This window comes from Hemicordylus capensis, chromosome 5 (genome assembly GCF_027244095.1).
Source record: "Hemicordylus capensis ecotype Gifberg chromosome 5, rHemCap1.1.pri, whole genome shotgun sequence".
Taxonomy (NCBI): Eukaryota; Metazoa; Chordata; class Lepidosauria; order Squamata; family Cordylidae; genus Hemicordylus; species Hemicordylus capensis.
This window is the reverse complement of record NC_069661.1, coordinates 22,785,200-22,808,774: the sequence shown is the minus strand read 5'-3', so window position 1 is coordinate 22,808,774 and position 23,575 is coordinate 22,785,200. Positions and strand designations below refer to the sequence as shown.

The following is a 23,575-nucleotide window of genomic DNA, read 5'->3' as shown; positions in this document are numbered from 1 at the left end:
CCTCGTGCCTGCATAGCAAACTTAAACTCGCTTTATGCCAATTTAACTATCATGGCTTCTCTTAGAGAATCCTGGGAACTGTAGTTTGTTGGGGGGGGGGGCCCTGAGGCTTCACTGCTACAAATCCTTGCAACTCCTCGCCCCTGCAAACCGTAGTTTCCTGGGGAAAGGGAACTACTGTTATATTACTTTAAGACTGCAGACCTGCATGTGCTTTCTTGGGAGTAAGCTTCATTGAACTTACTGAGACATACTTATTTATAAAGTCCCTAAAACTTTCTGGCCTGAGTCACGCAGAGGCCAATTGCGCAGGTGTAGCGGCCCACCAAATGGCCACTGTGCCATAGGGGGAAGGCCCGAACGGGCTAAAGAGCTGGCCGAATGGCCGGTGGCGGCATAAAGGGAGGCTGGTGGGGGGAGGGGGAACCTCTGCAGACCCCACCTCTGCCACTACCTCCAACAACTGCCCCGAAAGGGGTAAGTAAAAAAAAAATGTTCGCAACCCCCCCGGACTGGACCAGGGGCGGGGGTTGAGGGGATGCCGGACCGAACTGGTCCAGTTCGGGTCCGGTTCAAACTCGAACCAAACCGGACCAGCCTGTTCCATGCACATGCCTACATTAGACTGCATGTAGGAGGAACCATTTTTGAATGTTCTTCTGCATGAGAACTCTCGGCAGGTGGAAAACTAGCATAATCGAGGAGAAAGATGCTAGCCCAACTTTCTTCCTGCTGTACAACCTTTTGACTTACAGGAAGTCTTTCTTTGTTTTCTTATCATGGGGAAATAGTAAGTGTGATTCCCTCCAATTTCAATATGGTAGTGAGTCCTCAGCGCTCTACCGCCTCATGCTGCTGTATCTGTAGACCCGAACTGTGAGAAATTGAAAAGGTTTAAATTAAAATAGCAGCATTAAAAAGCCTTGGGAAATAATATACTACATGTATATCTTGCTCCTCCTCCAAGGAGCACAGAGAGATGTGCATGGTTATGTTTATCCTCACAACAACCCTGTGAGGTAGGTTAGACTGAGAGATAAGTTACTGGCCCAGAGTCGCCCACTAAGTTTCATGACTGAACTGGAATTGGGTCTCGCTGGTCCTAGTCCAGCACTCTACCCACTATACCACACAGAAGGAGCCTGACAGAGCTGCCTATAGTGCTATTGTGAATGTTCCAAAAATATGGTACCACCCCTGAAAAAGCTCTGTCTCCAGAACTTATAAAACGAATCCTTCTTTTGCAAAACTACCAGTTCATACAATCAGGAATACGGACTCCTGTTTAAATTATGCACCCTTGCTCTGTATTTTCTCCACCATATGCATATATGCCCTGGAATCTGTTTGAAAAGTTAATTTCTTTGGAAGTGGTATGTAATCTGTACAGTACATACATCATGCTCAATTTCGGATATAAAACAACCTTTTCCCCCTGCAATGTGCCCTGTTGTCCAGTAGATGTCAGAACAGCTTTTCTGTCCTGATGGTTTGATGACCTTTCCAGATGGTCTATAATTAGCATTTGTACAGTGCAGGCATGCACAAATTTGGCCCTCCAGCTTTTGGGGGGGCTGCAGTTCCTATCATCCTCGGTCACAGTGGGCCGATGGGAGTCCAGCATTTGCAGAGGGGCCAAAGTAGTGCAGCCTTATTATGGAACCTTAGTGTGGAATTGCTCACCGAGAGCTCATGTAGCAATCTGGCTAAGAGGATGAACTGTGTGATCCAGAAGGTTGCTGTATAAAACTCACCTCTGCATGAAGTCACTCATAGCCATAGGCAAGCCCTTCTCTCTCAGCCTCACCCGTATCTGCAATATGGGGATAATAAGTAAGTACCTGCAACAAAATGTTGCACTATATCCCTGATGTGCATATGTTACTTGAGGCTGTGCCTGAGCATAGTGAACGTTTTAGGCAACTTTCGCTCTCAGAAGCAGAAGGTGGTGAAAGTCTTGAGGGAGTCTTCTTCAAACTGAAAAATTCCCCACCCTTTTTGTTTAAGCCCGACTCCATTTACGAATACAACAAATATTTATATACCGCTTTTCAACAAAAGTTGCCAGAGCGGTTCACATAGGTATAAATAAATAAAATGGCCCCCTATCTCCAAAGGGCTCACAGTCCGCTCCTCGCTACTGAGTTCCATTAGCTCTGCCCACCTGTTTGTCTGTTAACTGCTATCTGAATCTGCAAGCATTCTGCTCCATTGAGTTACATTAAGTCAGATTAGGGAATTTTTGGGCTCCCTTAGTTATTTTTCTTCAGATTTTTGTGAAACCAATGTATCTGCAGGTTACCCCAGGTCTGCCGATACCTTCCTCTCATCCACAGGTGCTCCAGTTATTTATTTGTTTCTCAAATTTGTAGAGTGCCCCAAACTTCCATCTCAGGGCAGTTTAGAACAACATAAAACAAATTACAAATGAAAACCATTTAAAACCATAGTCAAGTTAAAAAGCTTGGGTGAAAAAAATTAGTCTTTAGGTACTTTAAAAAAGTTTTCAGAGATGGGGAGGCTCTTATTTCAACAAGGAGCACATTCCACAGTTTCGGAGCAGCGGCAAAAGGCCCATCCCTGCGTAGCCACCAAATGAACTGCGGACATCTGCAGATGAACCTCTGGATGATCTCAATGGGTGATGAAGCTCATGGCAGAAAAGATGTTCTCTTAAATACCCAGGGGCTAATCTGTTTAGGGTTTTATAGGTTATAACCAGCACCTTGTATTTTGCCCAGAAACGTATTGTTAGCCAGTATAGCTCTTATAGTATAGGAGTAATATGGTCTCTCTGAGATGACCCAGAGACCAACCTGGCTGCCGCATTCTGTACCAACTGCAGTTTCCGGACTATGTACAAAGGCAGCCCCGCATAGAGTGCATTGCAGTAATCAAGTCTGGAGGTTACCAGCATATGTACCACTGTTCTGAGTTCATTTATTTCAAGAAACGAATGCTGCTGGCTTATTAGCCAAAGCTGATAGAAAGCACCTCTGGCCTCTGCCTCAGCCTGGGACACCAAGGAAATGTTTGGATCTAGAAGCACTCCCAGAGCGTGTACTTGTTCCTTCTGGGGAAGTGTGACCCCCATCCAGAACTGGCAGATCAAAATAGTATCTTGAGTTCCGACCCCAACTACAAGTACACCCATCTTAGCTGGATTCAGTCTCAGTTTATTATCCCTCATCCAGCCCATTACTGCCTCCAGGCAGGCATTTAGGGAGGTTATGCCCTCTCCTGAAGAGGTTGACATGGAGAAATAGATTTGGGTATCATCAGTATACTGATAACAACCTGCACCAAATCTCCTGATGATCTCTCCCAGCAGTTTCAAGTAGGTGTTAAAGGGCATTGGAGACAGTATGGAGCCCTGGGGGACACCATACAAAAATTCAGATTATGAAGAGCAGTAGTCTCCAAGTGACACCATCTGGAATCTGCCTGAGAGGTAGGAGCAGAACCACCGCAAAGCAGTGCCTCATACCCCCACCCCCCTCAGATGCTCCAGAATTTTTTAGTCCTTTTTTTTTTAAGCTCAAGGAACCTAACCACCCAATCCCCATTGACTCCAGGAGGCTATTCCCACGAGCACTGGAAAGTGAGGGTAGGGGAGCTTAGCCCGCTTTCCAGTGCTCGTGGGAACCACCGGCCTCATGGGCGAGCCTGGTGCTCCCAAGGTGGCCAGCCCACCTAAACTACCCTCCCCCAAATGAGGTTAACGGAGTGAGTGAGTGCTCATTTCTTTGTTTGTGTGTTGCCACGGTGCGCAGCGACACATGAGTAGACTCCTGGGCTCGGGGGTCTCTCCAGGATGTCCCGCATGCTTGCGTGGGGCATCCTGGGACTTCCGGGGGCCACGTGGCCCCCGATCCCCGCAGCCCCTGCCGGCTCATGTGGTCATGTGGGTGGCTGATCTGGCTGCCCAGGGCTCCGCCGCTGATCGCTTCTTGGTGATTGAGGCCGCATTGAGGCGCTTCACAGCAATCGTGTGAAGCGCCTCAAGGTCTCATTATTCACCACTTTGTTATCCATGGAAATTGGCGGGAACACAAGCCCCACAAATAACGAGGGCCAAATGCGACTCCTTAATCACAGGAGATCCATACATCTTTCTTAGCTCCCCAAACAGCCATGCCTCTTGGAGACATTCCGCAGCAAACTATTGTTCTTGGAAAAGAGTAATTTAGACTACTGTCTGGAACATGGTTGTATGAGTGGCAGCCATCTACCTAGTATAACAGGGGTCCCCAAGCTGTGGTACTCCAGGTGTTGTTGAACTGCAATTCCCACCATCCCCAGCTACAACCTATTATGGCTGGGGATGATGGGGATTGTAGTTCAGCAACATCTGGAATGCCGCAGGTTGGGAACCCCTGTATTATAACATCTAGTTCTAACCTTCAAAAAATTTCCAAGTTGCTGTGTGAAGTTATGCTTTACTCCAGCATGTTCCAGTTTTGCAGTGGTTAACATATTGAGGAGTACGGTCTCATTGAATAGCCCAGGTCAATGGAAGCTGGGACGAGTATGTTGTTTGCTACATCGGTCGTCTAAATCTGCTTTTTGCTGATGTGCAGCAGTCATGACTAGGGGTGTGCAATTCGGGTTTTCGGGTGATTCGGCTCGGACCCGAGCCGAATCACCCCCGTTCTGTTTTGTGCCCGAATCTGGGTCACCCGAATCACACTTGATTTGGTTCGGATTCGGATTTAATCCGAATCTGAATCCGAATCGATTCGGGGGGGTAAAAAGGGGCCCAGGGGCAAAATTTTGGGGTGGGGTGGTAGTGCCCAATGGGTAGAGTCTACCACCCCAATTTCAGGGGGATTGGGCAAAGTCCTGATTTTTTGTGAATTTTTAAAGTTTTAGTGACTTTGGGGCAGTTCGGGGGCATAGCATGGGATTTGGGCAAAAAGAGTGGGGTGGGGTGGTAGTGCCTAATGGGTGCAGGCTACCACCCCAATTTCAGGGGGATTGGGCAAAGGGCTGATTTTTGGTAAATTTCTGAAATTTTCATGTCTTTGGGGCAGATTGGGGCATATTGGGGCAGAAAGTGGGGCCTGGGGCAGAATAGTGGGGTGGGGTGGTAGTGCCTAATGGGTGCAGGCTACCACCCCAATTTCAGGGGGTTTGGACAAAGGGGTGATTTTTTGAGAATTTTTGAAGTTTGGGTGTCTTTGGGGCAGATTGGGGGCAGAAAGTGGATCTGCCCCAAAGGAGTGGGGTGGGCTGGTAGATAGTGCCTAATGGCTGGAGGCTACCACCCATCCCCAATTTAAGAGTGATTGGGCAGAGGGGGGAATTTTGGTGAATTCTGAGGTGTGAATTCTCATTCTATCATAGCAAATGAGATTTTTTTCAATTAAACAACTCTCATGACCCCACTTTCACTTTTTCACACTTTCCTTTACTATGAATAATATGAGGAAGTAATTTAGCACACTTCACCTTATGAAGACAAACCTCATAAAAATAAATTCACCAAAATTCACCCCCTGCCCAATCACTCTTAAATTGGGGATGGGTGGTAGCCTCCACCCATTAGACACTATCTAGCAGCCCACCCCACTCCTTTGGGGCAGATCCACTTTCTGCCCCCAATCTGCCCCAAAGACACCCAAATTTCAAAAATTCTCAAAAAATCAGCCCTCTGCCCAATCCCCCTGAAATTGGTGTGGTAGCCTCCACCCATTAGGCACTACCACTCCACCCCACTCTTTTGGGGCAGATCCACTTTCTGCCCCCAAACTGCCCCAAAGTCACCAAAACTTCAAAAATTCTCAAAAAATCACCCCTTTGTCCAAACCCCCTGAAATTGGGGTGGTAGCCTGCACCCATTAGGCACTACCACCCCACCCCACTATTCTGCCCCAGGCCCCACTTTCTGCCCCAATATGCCCCAATCTGCCCCAAAGACATGAAAATTTCAGAAATTTACCAAAAATCAGCCCTTTGCCCAATCCCCCTGAAATTGGGGTGGTAGCCTGCACCCATTAGGCACTACCACCCCACCCCACTCCTTTTGCCCAAATCCCATGCTATGCCCCCAAACTGCCCCAAAGTCACTAAAACTTTAAAAATTCACCAAAAATCAACCATGAACCGAATCACCCGAATTTTTTGTGCCCGAAATTCAGGTGATTCGGCTCGTGCCCGAAAAAAATTCGGGGGACATCAGGGGTGATTTGGTTCGGCCCCGAATCACCCGAAATTGTTCGTTTCGGGCACAGATCGTTCTGTGCCCGAAATTTTTTGCACATCCCTAGTCATGACCACCTGCAACAACACATTGGCAAAAATAATCACATCCGTGAAATTTTCTAATGCACAGTCACCATTCATCTAGATGCTGCCCAGTGAATTTTTACTAGAGAGCAGTGGGAGTGCTAGTTTATTTTCTCTTTCCTAATATACAATTACAGGGCTGAACCAGGAAGGTCTTTTCAGGGTGAATGGCAATTTGAAAACAGTGGAACACCTACGAGTGAAATATGAGAGTGGAGAGGACGTGGAGCTGGCTGCAGAGGGCGACGTGAGCTCAGCTGCCAGTCTACTGAAGCTATTCCTGCGGGAGCTGCCTGATGGAGTGGTCACATCTGCAGTGCATCCCAAATTCATCCAGCTTCATCAAGGTGACTCTCTTTTATCCATTGCACACCCTGCACACAGTTCCTTGCCTGGCCCACTAGATTTATAGCCTCATATATGCCTCACGGGGTACAGACATTTTGTTCTTATTGGCTGACAGCCTGACTCAATTACTCAGTGGAGGTCCTTTAGAAATTAAGAGTAACTCCTGAATAGTACTGTTAAGTATCTTAGTCTGGATGTCAGCTTCTGAGGCGGTTCTCACGATGGGGGGAAACCGGGCTAAAGAAGCCCAGCCTGGTTTTTCCCCATTGTGAGAACCAGCCGGTGAGCCCGGTGGTTCTCTGGCGGCTAGCCCTCCAAAGTAGCCCTCCCTTAGCCCAGGTTAGCGGAGTGAGCACTTTGCTAACCCGGGTTTTCTGATCGTGTGCCGCCATGGTACAGCTCCGCGCCATGGCAACGCACAAGGAAACCCCTGACCGGGAGAATGCAAGCAGCCTCCCGGGCTTGGGGGTCTCTCAAGGATGCCCCACTCGCTCGCTTGCACGGGGCATCCTGGAACTTCTGGGGCCGCACGGCCCCCGATCCCCGCAGCCCCCGCCAGCTCCGTGATGGAGCCGGCAGTCGTGTGGGCGGCCGATCCAGCTGCCCAGGGTTGCCTTTTGATCATCTGCGGGGAGAGTGGGCTAAGCCCGCTCTCCCCACAAACCCCCTTACAGCTCTTCACACTGATCGTGTGAAGAGCCTCACTGTCATTTTCATTGTCTCTGAAAGGAAAGTTGCAATTACAGTCTGGAAAGCCTTAAGCTGAGACGTTCCCGTTCTGTGCCCCAAGGTATCCATTTTCTCCGTTACAGAAAAACAAATTCTTGCCTCCAAAATAATGTGTGTGAGTCAACATAATAGATGGAAGTTTATTTTACTGGAAGGGCTGCTTTGCTTCCTTGATCAGCTGCTGCTTTTTGGTGGGAGCTGTATGCAGTGCTCAGTCTGAAGTGGCACAGCCCTAACACAGGCTTACCACCTTAGAGAGCAGTAAGCCATTGTGTTAGGGCAAAACATGCCTCTCAGTGTAATTCCAGTCTCTCTCTCTGTTGTATCCCAGAGCTGCCCAGTTTCCTATTGGTTAAAGGACGAACAAATTAAATTCCTGTGTTTTTCGCTTGTGACATGCAAACGATCATTTGCAGTGCAAGTGACAACAGCCACTGGCTCTTGCCATTCAGCTGAGCATTGCATAAAAAGACGCCTGCTAGTCTGCTATTTTTGGCCACTGAGTGGCAGGGTTCCTTTTCAGCACTCCTCGTCCCTTGCTCTCGAACTTGTGTTTTGATAAGATCAAGGTTAACTGTGAGGAAGAAGAAGAAGAAGAATCTCCTTGTTTATGGCCATAAAGGCCCCAGATACTTATCGCTCGGCAAAGCACACTCAGCTCAGTTTTGTGTTGGGAATAACATTCAGCAGAGCAGTAATAACAATCCAGGGACACAAGTTCCTGTTCTGTTTACAGATAAAACAAACGGTGCTTTAGGAAGTGGGTTAGAGGGCCTGACTGTGCCTCCTTCGTCACAGAGTTGGGTATTTTTTTGTAGATATTGGAGCAGCTTTGGACAATGGAAGACTCTGTGCAGGTCCTGTTGGCATATGGCTTGTCATAACATCAGAAAAGGAAGCTGCATAGAGAGGATGTGCAAGCTGATTCTCCACTCAACTCCCGTCTTTCTTCTCTAACAAATAAGCTTCCATGTGTTTCTGAGGGAATCTCCCATTCAGGCACTCAACTGATCCAGACCTCCTTAACTTCAGCAAGATTACTGCTCCATACCCTGGAATCACAGAATCTATCTATAGCTTTTAAAGCTGCCATTAACTTAACTATTGGAGACTGCTATTGGGCACCTCCAGACAACAAGAATGTGCAGGATATTTAAAGCTTTCATGCAAGTTACAAGCGCAGTCTTATTCCCCATGCACATACTGCTGCAGACTTCCTCACTACCTCCTATACAACCTTACCCTCTGTACACATGCCGAGCAAGGACCTTGTGTCATTTTCACAGCGCCACCTGCTGGCCAGCTCTTGTATTTCAAGAAAAACCCACCCTTTTCCCAGCTGGGAAAAAGTGGTAATGGAAAAGGTGGTTTCTCAAGATGCAATTCCACCTGCTGACCAGCTCCTGCAAAGTCATGCAAGGTCCCTCCTCAACCTTTGTACAGATGTTAAAATTGGGCTAGGAAGTAGTAGGGGTGTGCACGGAACCGCCAAACTGCAGTCCGGCACTGGCGTGGGGGGTTGCTTTAAGAGCGGGGGAGGGTTTACTTACCCCTCCCGCTGCTTTCCTGCTCTGGCGCCCATAATTTTAGTAGTAATTGGGGCGGCAGGATACCTCCCTGCTGCCCCTTCCCCGCTTTCGCTATGAAAAGCTCCCCCGGCGGTCCCTCTTAATCATGGCCTCAGTTCCAAAAACCAACAAAATAGAACCAGAGTCCTATTCCATTATTCCTAGCTGGAGTATTCCGGCGACTGGCCTGCTTTGAATACTCTGATTGTTTCAAAGTAGACTTTTTCAAAGTAACTCTTAAATGAGTTAAGGGAGTGAGTGCTCCCTTAACCTTCTTTTTGCAATTGGGTGTCAGCTGCAGCTGCTTGCAGCTGTGGCCGGCACACTTGTGCTTGCACAGTGCATTATCGGAGCTCTGGGGGGCAAGTCAACAAGCAGGGGCTTGTCCCAGCTCAGTCGCCTGTGGGGAGGGTGAGTCAAACCCGCTCTCCCCACAGACCTCCACGGTGCTCTTCTCATGATTGTGAGAAGAACTCTATTATTGCCACCTGGAAATGCCCACAGTCTCTTTTTCTCTTTTCCACTTCACCCCCGTTTCCTTTACATTTGGTCAATTTGATCAGGCTGTGAGACTATCCCCAAATACACTGCTGTCTAGAAAAAACAAGTGCATTTGCAGCATAACCCTTTTCTTCTCTTGCTCTTCTGTTAATTGATAATTTGCAAATCCTCTTTAAATGAAGCTTTTCAAGTACACGTGGCAAGCCCAGCAAATACTTAGCACGTGCCTGACCATTCATTGTCGAACAGCAATTCAACAAAGTTGTTGACTGAAGGACCTTGCAATGAAACTGACTCTTTTATTGTTCACATATGGATCTCCAAGGAGCTTGGGATGGCATACATGAGGTTTGCAGATTCTTTTATGCAGGCACCCATCCTGTGATAGAGGTTGTGGTTGTTGTTGTTGTTGTTGTTGTTGTTGTTATTATTATTATTTACATTTTATATCCCGCTCTTCCTCCAAGGAGCCCAGAGAGGTGTACTACATACTTAGGTTTCTTGTCACAACAACCCTGTGAAGTAGGTTAGGCTGAGAGAGAAGTGACTGGCCCAGAGTCACCCAGCAAGTGTCATGGCTGAATGGGGATTTGAACTCAGGTCTCCCCGGTCCTAGTATAGCACTCTAACTACTGCACCACGCTGATTAGACTGAAAGATAATGAACCTTTTCTCACGACCAGTGAGAAGGACTCCGGGGCAGTCTGCTGGAAGAGCGGGTTACACTTCCCCTTCCTGCAGACGATCATCCTTGCTTCCCTGGGCAGGCTGATTGCCCACTCAGACAACTAGCAGCTCCGAGGGTCGGGGTGCCGGTATACACTGCCACGTGTTGCCCTGCCCCCCCACCGGAAGCTCCGATACGGGAATCCCCCCTCCCATCCCCAAGTGTGCCAGCTGTGGCTTCCAGCAGCCGCGGCTGATACACTAGCGAAAAAATGAGGTCAAGGGAGCGCTTGCTCCCCTAACCTCGTTTTAAGGGGTGGCTAAATAGGCGGGTTTGGTGCTGTGCAGCCGCCGTGATCGGCCCGATCCTGGTGGTTCATATGTGCGTGCAAAACCAGGCTGTGTTTCCTTAGCCCGGTTTTGCACACACGTATGAATAGCCTCAGTGGCTCAGTTCAGATCTGCACCTCTCTTCATAGAAGATTTCTTGGTTTGATGTACCACAATTTGCCACAATGTCCAAACAAGGAAACTGGTTTGAGCCCTGCATAGAAACCAGGATCAAACCGTGATTTGTAATCCTAGTTTGTAACCAGCCCTCAAACCACAGTTTCAGGGTTCAGATGTCACAGCAAACTGTGGCTTAACAAACCAGGAAGTCTTAGAGACGGGTCCCATGATCAAGGAGACCTGCCTTTGGAGGGTTAGTGGAGAGAGCAGGCTTAGCCTGCTCTCCCTGCACACGAGTAGGCAGTCTGCTCCGGGCGGCTGAAGCGGCCACCCACACAACTGCTGGCTCCGTTACAGAGCCGGCGGTGGCTGGGAGGATCGGGGGCCGCGTGGCCACCGGAAACTCCGGCATGCCCTGCGCGAGTGTACAGGGCATACTGGAGAGACACCCCAAGCCGAGAGGCTGCTTTTCAGCCTGCTGGTCAGGGGTCTACTCGTGAGTTGCCATGGCGCGGAGCCGCGTCACAGCAACTCACAATCATAGAGCCTGGGTTAGCGGAGCATTTGCTCTGCTAACCTGGGCTTAGGGGAGGGGTAGTTTAGCGGGTTAACTGCTTGGAGGCCACCGGGCTCGCCTGTGAGTCCGGTGGTTCTCACGGTCAGGTGAAATCAGGCTAGGCTCCCCTAGCCCAATTTCCCCTGATCATCTGAATAGCCTCTTATAGTAAGCAAGTGCATGAGCAGAAGAGGAAATGGGAGGAGGGAGCATGCAGGTACTTGGTGCATTCCTGATCCAACAAACCATGATTTACTGAACCAGAAATGTGATGTCTGAACTGGGCAGTGAATGGGTTGCAATATCGATATTTTGGACCTCTCATAAAACAAATTCATCACACCGAAAAGAATCATATTGCCATTTCCACATCTTGAAATATCCTTAAATGGAAATTGGTTCCTAACCCTAAAACTAGAAAATGCTAAGAAGGGAGTGTTTGGTCTGGACCTGGTTCAGGCATCGCAAGCCAAATCCTCCAAGCCACACTTTGGAGGCTTTCAGTCATGCCATGGAGTTGCACATTGCCTCTTACATGTGGGTTTCCTCCTTCGCTATCTTGTATGCAGTGACATCTGCATCTGTGAAAATGGGTTAGTGCCCTGGCCTCCAGACCAGGAGCCGGGTCTCACAATCGGTTAGAGCAGGGGGAGCGGGCTAAGACCGCTCTCCCTGCTCACGAGCAGGGGGGGAGCCCTGCTCGTGAGTGAGCCAATCCGTGAGCGAGCCAATTTGGCCGCCCACACGATTGCCGGCTCCGTGATGGAGCCGGCAGGGGCTGGGGGGAGCGGGGGCCGATTGGCCCCCGGAAGGTCCAGCATGCCCTGCGCAAGCACACAGGGCATACTGGGGAGACCTTCGGAGCCGGGAGGTGGCTTTTCACCTCCCCTCTGGGGGTCTCCTCATGAGTAACTGTGGCGTGAAGTCGCGCCGCGGCTACTCACAGTGATCAAAAACAGGTTTGCAGAGCACTCGCTCCGCACACCTGGTTTAAGAGCGGGGGTACTTAGGCGGGTTACCCACCTAGGAACCACCAGGCTCGCAGCTGAGCCTGGTGGTTCACACAATGGGGCAAAATCGGGCTAGCCTCTGCTAGCCCGATTTTGCCCCATCGTGTGAATAGGCTCCGGGTTTGCAACCTTCAAAGCAGCTGTGCACCAGGGAGGCACGGTACTAACCAAAGGCAAATGTTGCAGCAAATTATGGTTAGATAAAACCAGGATGGGGTGTAGGGAAACTGTGTGCAAGAGGGGAAGGTGTATGCAAGCAGGTAGCATGTTCCTGAGCCTCCATGAATGAGAGGGTTGAGTTTGTGGCCTGAGAACCTGGGAATAGTTTTGGGTGGCTTTGTTATATTTCTTGTATTGTTCAGAACCTTACTGGATAATACATTTAAAGAGAGGAGGAAGTCAGAGCTGTTCAGTTGAACTCTTCTGGGACCAACAGACTAAAGATTTTGTCTATGGAATATTTAGATCCCACAGAAGATTAGCATCTTGCTGTTTTTTTCCAAGGGATGAAAAGGACCTTTGTTAAAGTGGAAAAGTACTAAATGAGCTCAAGTGTCAGCAGGAGACTGTAAGAGTCAGCCCTCCATGGCACTTCCTAATCAGGTGGATAGCCAGAAAACATGCTTCCCTTATGGACTGGATTAGGTCTTACTGTTTATAATGGAGCTTTTGTGGTGACATGTCATGCTGGTCACTGGCGGGTCACCGGAGAGGTGGCATAGCAAAGTGGCTACGACTGTGACCTCTAAATTCCCCAGTGGAAATTTCAGCTGAGCTGTATGCTCTTTATGCATCCGTGGGCAAGCCACACAAGCCCTAAGAACATAACATGTTCAAAGCATATATGATGTGTGTGCACATATAGTTCTGAACACAGATTAAACAGTTATTCAGACATTGCACTGGGTCAAATGAGATGCCACCTGCAACACGTGATCAGGATGGAGTCGTGCTGAGAGTGTGCCCATCCTGATGTCACTGTAGGACATCTTGAAGCACTGCCAGGGTGTCCCTGAATTGCATGAGGGGGTGTTCATCTGAATTGCCCCCCTGGTTTTGGAGTGCATGTAGAGATGCGATTCAGAACACCCGCCTTGCACAATTGAAGAATTTCCTGACAGTGCGTCAGGACATCTTCCTGTGATGTCAAGGTAGGCGCGCTCTCATCACGACCCCATCCTGATCGTGTGTTGCGGCTAACGTCTCATCCCAATCAGCCCATTCTGTTCAGCACGGTACAATAGGGCACTTTTTATCTGTACCCTGCATTTGAGGGGGCCTGTACTGAAGTTCACTTAAAATGAACACAGGAATGGTAATTCACACAACACACACACATGTATACAGACACCTGTATGCACGTTCAGCTTCAGCATAATGTCTGAATATGGCTCAGGTTTGCCAAATTTATCTGATTATTCATCTGTTCTGGAAGCATGAAACTAACGAGTCTGGTGTTTGTAGGTGAAAATCTATCAGTGCTTCTGTTCTTGACAGCTTCCTAAGTGAAGGGTTTTTAAAAAAATAAATATTTTATTTATTTATATACCACCCTTCGTCCTAAGACTCCAGGCAGTTAACAATAAGGTAAAAACAATTAAATTCCAATACAAACTTAACAAACTCAGTTACACATTTAAAGAAAGAAGGGGCTTTCTTCATATGGGTTTTTGTACCACGTTGCTGCCTCTCACCCAAGGCCCCTGCCTCCAGGCCTGCTGTGTGGTGACTCCTCGTCCTCTGTCATCCAGTTGTTCGGGCAGCAGGACGAAAGCACTTTTCTGAGGCAGGTTTTGGTTGGCTGAATCAATAGGTGGCCCATAAGCCATATATCCTCTTCCAGGAGCAGGTAGGTCAACCTGTTACAAATTAGGGCTGAGTTTTATTTTTGGCTCATGGGTATTTTTCTGCTCTCCAGTTCAGACACTAACTTTTTAAAAGTAGTTTAGTAATTGGTCCAGACAAATTGGACTGTTTTTGAATCGGTTTAGATGCATGTCATGCAGAATATCAGATTCTTTTGAATACTATGATGATGATTTAACTTGAGAAAATTATTGGTTTTTAAACGGTTTTTGAATTACTTTAAATATTTTTATAGACAAAATACATACAACAGGATAAACATACAGGAAAATAAATCATTAATACAAATGGAAGCTGAATGCCTGACATTGAACCACTTATTTTGAACGAATTACTACTTTTAGTGTTTAAGGGTTTGATTCAGTTCAAGACAACAAAAAGGTTTAAGGTTCCGGATCAGTTCTGGTTTAGTGAAACTTCTCTGCATCAGTTTTTGGACTTGGGCTCAGATTTGGTTTGACTCCTTGTCAGGAGACTTTGCTTTAAGTGTAGACCGGAACATCACTATTTTGCATAATGCTAAACAGTTACTTGTACGCTTTCTCCTTCCCTTGTGTGCTACAGTCAGAAGCTTCTGAACATGTTTCTAAAGTTTCTCCTGAAACCAGGCTTGTGAACCAGAATTAAGCCATAGTTTGCAATCCTGGTTTCAGGACAAGATCTGCATAATCCATAGTTTACCAGGTTTGGACACATCAGCAAACCATGGTTTGTCTCTTAGAAACTTCTAATCATTGCATGTGAGGGGAAGAGTCATTGCACAAATTCAAGACTTGACTGTTTGTGGATGTAACCGTGGGTTGGCATTTTAGCTGAGAGTGGGAGTGGATGTACCCGCCTATATTTGGGTGAATACAGATGGCCATTGGTCCATTTAGTATGGTGTGCGTATGGAACTACTTGATAAGCTGGTATTATCTTGTCAGAGAGTGAAGAGTATTTCTTCACATAACAGGTGCAGTTATGTGGTCAGCGGCCATTTGTACCTATCCATAAAAAGGCCTGTTCTATTACTTTTGGGTTGGGCATCGGAGTTCTCCTGTTATTTTAAAAGAGAAGACATGGTATTTATGCAACAGCTGTTCAGTTCATTGAGTTAAATGGGATGTGTAATCGCTGTAGCCATAAGATTCCAGCCGTAACCTCATAACGTAATGTCCTATCCTGTCATTTGAGAAGCACTTGTAGTATGCAGGACTAGACCTGTTTCGAAATGGCTCATGCTTGGCTACCCACGGCTGTCTCAGATTCTCCAGCTAACTGGGTTTGGGCTTCTTTAATGGACATCAGTGTTTGGGGCTTCAATCAAGGACATTCTGATCTAAGATCACAAGGCTTTACTGGCAGAAGTAAGGAGGACAAGCCATTTGTAACAGTTGTGTGCTCAAGCTAAGATCATATAGAGGGTCAGTGTCAGACTCTACCAAAAGCTAATCTCCCTCTAAATCTTAAATTTAGGACAGTTAGGGATGTTGCAGTTCAGTCATGTTGCCTTCATGAGATACAGCAACAGACGATTGATAGGATTGCTCAGCCTCAAGTATATTTTATTTTATTTTATTTTATTTTATTTTATTTAAATTATATGTCACTCTTCGGTTACCAAGCTGTCAGGGTGACACACACAATCACAAACACAGATGAGAAATATAAATAACAATTTAAAATAATACAGCATAAAACAAAAATACAGTCGAAAGAATTTTTTTAAAAATCACCCAGTTTAAATACTAATTGGCTTCTAACTGTCAAGATGAACAGTACTGTGAAGGGGTTGGTTCCAAGCAATTCTGCTTTAAGAGGGTCACATGGGGGATTAGCCCTCAGTAGTCCTTAATGTCCTGGGGATTATGACTGACGGAGGAAGGATGCACTGTTGCAATAAGAAAGCAGTCTAACAGTACTCCCCAACTGGCTGCACAGTTGCAATGGGGAAGCGGCATTTTTGATGCCTTCCCTTTCCCCTTGGAGAAGCCGCTGCCAGTCTGTGAAGACAATACTGAGCTAGATTGACCAATGGCCTGACTCAGTATGTGGCAGCTTCCTATGTTCCTAGTAAGCTCCCTGTGCTGTCTGAAAATATGTCCCTGAGAGCTGCCCTCAAAGACATAATTTTGGGTGGCACAGAGAACTTCCTGGGGAAGGGGAGGGTGCCATATTCCACTTCCCCGCTCTATTGGTACAGCTAGTTGGGGTGTTGTGTTAGGCTGTGCTTCCCTGCTCTTTATGTCAGCCTTTAACTGGTGTTGCATAGATCTTACTTTTGGAGTAAGTGCAGATGACCAGTTTTGTTTTGTTTTTTAAAAAATTGTTTTTATTTTATTATTTATTTATTGTTAAATTTTTATACCATCTGTCATTAAAATAATCTCAAGGCAGTTTACAAAATATGTAAAACAATATAAAAGCATGAAAATTGCACAATAAGAATTAAAATGGAATATAAAAACAAATCTAATTAAAAAAATTTTTTTAAAACACGTGCAATATAATTATAAGATACACAGCAGCAGCAAACAAAACATTCATTTAAAAGTCTGGGCAAAATGCCAAGATTTAACTTGCTTTCTAAAAACTGTGATGGAGACTGGGGAGCGGACGCCCATTGGAAGAGCATTCCAAAGTCTGGGGGCAATGACTGAGAAGGCCCTGTCCCATGTGCATTCTATACGAGCCTCCCCCATTGTTGGCACATGGAGCAGCCCCTAGTGATGTGCATGGACCGGTCCAGAGGCCATTCTACAGGCCTCCGGACCGGTCCGATCATGGGGCAGTTCACAGTTCGAGCGCCGGGGTGGGGGTTCCTTTAAGGGCGGGGGAGGGTGTGCTTACCCCTCCTGCTGCTTTTCCCCCGCCGGCGTGCATTTTTTAATAAGCATTTGGGGCAGCAGGATACTTCCCTGCCGCCCCTTCCTCCTCTCGGCAGCAAAAGGCTTCAGAAAGCCTTTTGCGCATGCACATGTCACGTCTACCGGACTCTACCCGGAGTCTACCCGGGTCTACCGGAGACGTGGCATCCATGTGCAAAAGGCTTTCTGAAGCCTTTTGCTGCCGAGAGGAGGAAGGGGTGGCATGGAGGTATCTTGCCGCCCCAAATGCTTACAAAAACATGCGCACTGGTGGGGGGAAAGCGGCGGGAGGGTTAAGTACACCCTCCCTCCACCCTTTAAGGAACCCCCACCCCAGTGGCGGACCGCAGCTCCGCGGTTCCGTGCACATCCCTAGCAGCGCCCCCGCCCCCGATGACCTCGTCAAGCGGGCAGAAACCCTTGGAAGCAGGTGGTTTCACCACTGTGGGTTCCTAGAATGACCCACAATAGCAAAGCTGTCAAGTTGTACAATTGCCTGACGGTGTAACATAGCATATACTGTCCTTTGATCACCCCGCTTTCTCGATGCACCAGTTTGATCTTTGGGCCTAATGCTGCTGCACTTCTGCTGTTTTGTTTGTGATATCTAGCCCAGAGGATACATAGACCTATTTATCGTCTTCTCTTTCCCCCCTTCTCTACAGACATCCGGACATATGGCCCTAATGCTAATGCTCTGAGAGATCTCCTGAGACAGCTGCCTGAGCTCCACTACTGCCTGCTGAAATACCTCTGCCGGTTCCTGAGGAGAGTTGCTGAGCATCATTCTGAGAACAGGATGACTATTTCCAACCTTGCAACAGTTTTTGGACCAAATTGCTTTCAGTAAGTTCCTCACTTGAGAGAAGCTCCCAGTCTGGAGTAGAAATTAAATCAGAATGCAGAGTTAGGTGCTGTCTGAACTATCTGGTGTACTGATTTTCTAGAACAAATTGTGTGGATACAGAAGCCTCACTTGCACATTATTCAAAAGGACGGTGTCCTCGAGGATACTGTCCCAAGCGGGAACAGAAATTCCACTCCACCGCCGCGTCTGTCACCCCCCCACCCCCTTGTCTGTCTCTCACTTGCCTGAGTCTCTTGCTTCCATTTCTAAATTTCTTTCCATACAAAGCAATTTCTTGGAAGCAACGTGTGTGGGATGATATCCATGTTCTAAATGTGATGTCTCATACAAACTTGCAAGTCATCATTAGATGGTTGATCACGCTAGGTCAGGTGATGAATATGTTTGCGTGAGTCAGCTTCTGAGTCCTCTAATAGAGCTGTAAATTTACCAGTTATGGATTAGGGAATACAACTTCTGAACTGTGCAAACTGAGGGATTATGTGGCCATACATAAGAAAACAGCCAGGAAAATAGACAACTTGCTTCCTTGAGAAGGAATAGACAACTTGCTTAGGGTACTTCCCCCCACTAATGACTTTGCCAGTACTAATTGGGATTTTAAGCTCCTAATTTTGTTGTATGTCAACTGGATACTCTGTTTAGCAGTTCAGTAGGTCTGGCAATTGGTATGTTAAGCCTAGCTTTTCATAGAGGAGAGCTGGTCTTGTGGTAGCAAGCATGACTTGTTCCCTTAGATAAGCAAGGTCCACTCTGGTTATATATGAATGGAAGACTAGAAGTGTGAGCACAGCAAGATATTCCCCTCAGGGGATGGAGCTGCTCTGGGAAGAGCAGAAGGTTTCAAGTTCCCTTCCTGGCATCTCCAAGATAGGGCTGAGAGAGATCACTGCCTGCAAGCTTGGAGGAGCTGCTGCCAGTCTGGGTAGACAATACAGAGCTAGATGGACCAATGGTCTGACTCAATATATGGCAGCTTCCTATGTTCTCTTCATTTTATTATTGCAGTTGCTAGAGGATGCTTTGAATATGCTTCATGGCCTTTGCCCTTGGAGTCCAAACCTTTTAAATCCAGCTTATCAGTAATCTTGGAAGAGGGATCCTCTTACTGTAACTGGACAAGTGGCAAGCATTCTTCTTGTCTCTTTTTCTGTGGGAGGGGCGGGCCCATAGCTCTGTGAGAGAGCACATGCATTGGATCTTGAAGGCCTCAAGTTCAACTGCCACTCTTTCCAGTTAAAATTATTTTAAGAGTACCAGGGCCATGAGAGACGCTCTGTCTGAGACCCTGAAGAGCCACCGTCTATCAGAATACACAGCACCAGGCCAGGTGGACCAAATGTCTGATTCCATATAAGAGGTGGTTCAAGTGATATGTGTGCTGGCATGTTGTACTTACAGTAGTATTTAATCTGCATGTTGAGGGGCAATTCAGACAAATCGCCCCCCTGTGTGATTAGGCAGCTGGATGGCATAGTGTAGGAGCGGGGAGAGAGACTTGTACAGACATTCCTTCCCCGCAGGACCCGAATTCAACAGCATATGTATTGTCCAAACTGGCCCCAGGTTTATCACTTATATCTAGCAGATCTGTTTACTTCTTAAAGAAGGCAAGAACAGTCAAGGGCAAGCATCTCATGTAACCCTCATTTAAATGTTGCTGTTTTCAGTCTGTCTCAGTGTGCTCTGTTTTGATATCTGGTTTTAATTTTGTTGTTGTCATTATCCTGGTTTCGTCTTTATTCCTTTGTTTTACTGCCTTGAATGCTCCTACGTAGCTCCCTTAAATACTCCTGCAGAAAGGCAGGGTAGAAACCAGCCAATCAGTAATAGTTTTCTTTTCATTTTATACCTTGGTATTATCCAGTGCAATTGTGTGGTAAAGATTCAGGGCAGATAGGGGGAAAGTCCTCTGCACAATGCCCAATTAAGTTGAGGGGTTTGCTACTGCAAGATGTGGTGATGGTTACTAGCTTAGGGGACTTTAAAAAGAGATTAGACTGGGTTTTTCAAATTTGGGTTCCCAGCTGTTGTTGGACTACACCTCCCATCATCCTCAGCTACAATAGCCATAGACCATTGTGTCTGGGTATGATGGGAAGTGTAGCCCAAAGATCTTGGAGAACCCAAATTTGAGAACCCCTGGGTTAGATAAATTCATTGAAGAGAGGTCTATCACTGGTGATTCTTCTTCTTCTTCTTCTTCTTCTTCTTCTTCTTCTTCTTCTTCTTCTTCTTCTTCTTCTTCTTCTTCTTCTTCTTCTTCTTCTTCTTCTTCTTCTTTCTTGTTTACACAGTCAGACAGGTGTTATTGACTGGTTTGCTTTATCCAGACATCGAGTCCTTCCCAAGGACCTGGGATGCCAGAATTTTTATTGTCAGTTGTTATAGATATCGTCGCAGAATATAGGCTGTTCCCAGTAAAGCTGCTTTTTGTAATTGGCTGATGGTGATTTCTCTGGCCCCTATGGTGTTGAGGTGCTCTTCAAGGTCTTTTGGAACTGCACCCAGGGCGCCAATTACCACTGGGATTATTTGGGTCTTTTTCTGCCACAGCCTTTCAATTTCAATTTGTAGATCTTTGTATTTGGTGATTTTTTCTATTTCTTTTTCTTCTATTCTGCTATCCCCTGGTATTGCTATGTTGATTATTTTGACTTGTTTTTCTTTCTTCTCAACTACAGTTATATCTGGTGTATTGTGTGGCAGATGTTTGTCTGTTTGTAGTCGGAAGTCCAATAATATTTTTTACATCTTCATTTTCTACCACTTTTTCAATTTTATGGTCCCACCAGTGTTTGGCTACAGGTAGCTTGTATTTTTTGCAGATGTTCCAGTGTATCATCCCTGCTACCTTGTCATGCCTTTGTTTGTAGTCAGTCTGTGTGATCTTTTTACAACAGCTGATTAGATGGTCCACAGTTTCATCTGCTTCTTTACAAAGGCGGCACTTGCTGTTTGTGGTGGATTTTTCAACTTTTGCTCTTATTGCATTTGTTCTTAGTGCCTGTTCTTGCGCAGCCAGTATTAAACCCTCTGTTTCTTTCTTCAAGTTGCCATTCTTAAACCATTGCCAGGTCTTGGTGATGTCTGATTTTCCACTTATATTGTGCAAATATTGACCATGCAGGGGCTTATTTTTCCATTTTTCTGCTCGGTTCTTGAATTGTTCTTTCTTGTAGGCCTGCTTTGTTTCATTGGTGTTGAATAGTTTCGCGTTCTTGACAATTTGAAGTGCATCTTCTTCACTGTCCTTGATATATTCTTCAGGGCCTCTTTTCTCCTCCTCTACTGTTTGATGGACTTGCAGCATTCCTCTTCCACCTGAGCTGCGAGGGAGGTATAGCCTATCGACATCACTGCGGGGGTGCAGAGCATGATTGATGGTCATGATTTTTCTGGTCTTATGATCCAGCGTCTCTAGCTCTGCCTGGGTCCAGTCTATTATTCCTGCAGTGTATCTGATAACAGGTATAGCCCAGGTGTTTATGGCTTGTATGGTGTTCCCGCCATTGTGTTTGGACTTGAGGATTTTTCTAACTCTCCTGATGTATTCACTTCCAATTTTTCTTTTAACTTCAGTGTGTGCGATGTTATCAACCTGGAGAATGCCCAAGTATTTGTAATGTTCTTTCTCTTCCAGGTTCTTGATGTTGCTTCCATTGGGCAGTTCTATTCTTTCTGTTTTTGTTATTTTTCCTCTGTTCATTATTAATGCAGCACACTTGTCTAGTCCAAACTCCATTGCTATATCGCTACTGAATAGACGGACAGTGTTTAGCAGTGATTCGATTTCTGACTGGGACTTTCCATACAACTTCAGATCGTCCATGTACAGCAGATGGTTGATTTTACTGGATGTTTTAGATGTTTGGTATCCGAGGCCTGTTTTGTTTAGTATTTGTGAAAGTGGGGTCATGGCGATTACAAACAACAGAGGGGATAGTGAGTCCCCTTGGAAAATGCCTCTTCTAATGCTAACCTGTCCAAGTGTCTTGCCATTGATTGTTAACTGTGTACTCCACATGCTCATTGCTTTTTTTAATAAATATCTGAATGTTTTGGCTGACACCAGTTGTTTCTAAACATTTTAGTATCCATGTGTGAGGCAATGAATCGAAGGCTTTCTTGTAGTCAATCCATGCAACACTTAGATTGGTTTTTCTTCTCTTGCAATTTTCTAAAATCATTTTGTCAATCAGCAGCTTGTCTTTTGTGCCTCTGGTGTTTGGGCAATTTCCTTTCTGTTCAACTGGAAGCTGTTTGTTAGTTAATAAGTGTTGCATCACTCCATCTGCTATTATTCTAGTTAATAATTTGAACATGGTTGGCAGGCAGGTGATTGGTCTATAATTACTTGGAACTTCACCTTTTGCTGGGTCTTTCATTATTTATTTATTATTATTATTATTATTATTATTATTATTATTATTATTATTACTACATTTCTATCCCGCTCTTCCTCCAAGGAGCCCAGAGCGCTGTACTATATACTTGAGTTTCTCTTTACAACAACCCTATGAAGTGGGTTAGGCTGAGAGAGAAGTGATTGGCCCAGAGCCACCCAGCTAGTATCATGGCTGAATGGGGATTTGAACTCATGTCTCCCTGGTCCTAGTCCAGCACTCTAACCACTACACCATGCTGGCTCTCTTAGCCATGGTGCCTTTGTAGATATCCTCTGTGATCAGAGGCATTATTCCACTGAATACCAGCTGCTGGGGAGAGGACTGTTGACCTCAGGTCCTGCTTGTGCACTTCCCAGCAGCATTTAGTTGGCTACTGTAGGAAACAGAACAGTGCCCTTGATCAACCTTTTCTCTGATCCAGCAGGGCTGCTGTTATATGCTTCCTGATTTAGATTAATCATGCTGGGTGAACTCAAATGCACAAGGAAATATTGCACCAGAAAATCAACAAACATGCTGTGATAAGAGCACTGCGTATGCTAACATGGTTTGGGCAGAGTACTAGTTTAGGTGTGTGTTATTATGGACTAATAAACTATGACATGTATATATTGGTTTGTATGTTAAAGCTGCAACCCTACTAGGATAGATGTCATGCATTTCTATGGCCTTTTGAGCTAGTTGTGTGTTTATTATGGGAAGGAATGCTGGGCTTGTGTAGCTAGCAAGAATTGCCCCCTTTGCTAAACAGGGTCTGCCTTGGTTTGCATTTGCATTTGGATGGGTGACTACATGTGACTGCTGTAAGATATTCCCCTTAGGGGATGGGGCCATAAGCTTAATGGTAGAGCATCTGCTTTGCATACAGAAAGTCCCAGGTTACTTCCTGGCATCTTCAGGTAGGGCTAGGAGATCCTGATATGGACAGTTTTCAAGATTACAGGAGTAATATTAGTGGAGTGCAAGTGTCATAAAAATAACAAGATACTACAGTATTCGATCAGTCCTCCTTCCTGACTTCTCCCTCTGTCACCAGATCCCTTGCCTTTTTCTTTTCTTTTTCTTTTCGCAAAACTAGAAGGAACTTAGTTTCAGGTTGGCACTGGTTGTGTAGGATGAGGAATGTCTTTCTTTTGAGGACATTTTGCTGCTGATTTTGGTACACTCGTTCATGCCTTTCCCCCAGTCTTTTGTGACTTGTTTGTTTACGGCCCTACAACATCTGGAAAGCGCTGACCAGTGGGCAGCAATAAAAGCAGACTTTATTTGTGCAATATGTAAATTGGGTTGTTGACTGTCTTATATTTCAATATTTCTTGACAAGCACTATGCATTTCTAACATGAAGCAAAGGGGGAAATTGACAGAGCAATATCTGAGGCAACGAAGGCATGCATTCAATGTGGTGTTGTAGGAAGCTAGCCGGGAGCAAGGAGACAGAGAAAGGAGCTCCTAGTCAGTGATTCAA

General features: G+C 46.1%; 1 protein-coding gene across 9 annotated transcripts in view; it reads left to right on the top strand.

The window, feature by feature from the left end:
* The window catches only part of FAM13A (family with sequence similarity 13 member A), a 223,556-nt gene that overhangs the window by 13,157 nt on the left and 186,824 nt on the right, over positions 1–23,575 (top strand). For all 9 annotated transcript variants that reach the window (XM_053256680.1, XM_053256681.1, XM_053256678.1 and 6 more), the window contains 2 exons: positions 6,426–6,635; positions 17,497–17,677. In XM_053256680.1, the coding sequence (XP_053112655.1) occupies positions 6,426–6,635; positions 17,497–17,677 (391 nt within the window). The remainder of the gene's footprint in view (positions 1–6,425; positions 6,636–17,496; positions 17,678–23,575) is intronic.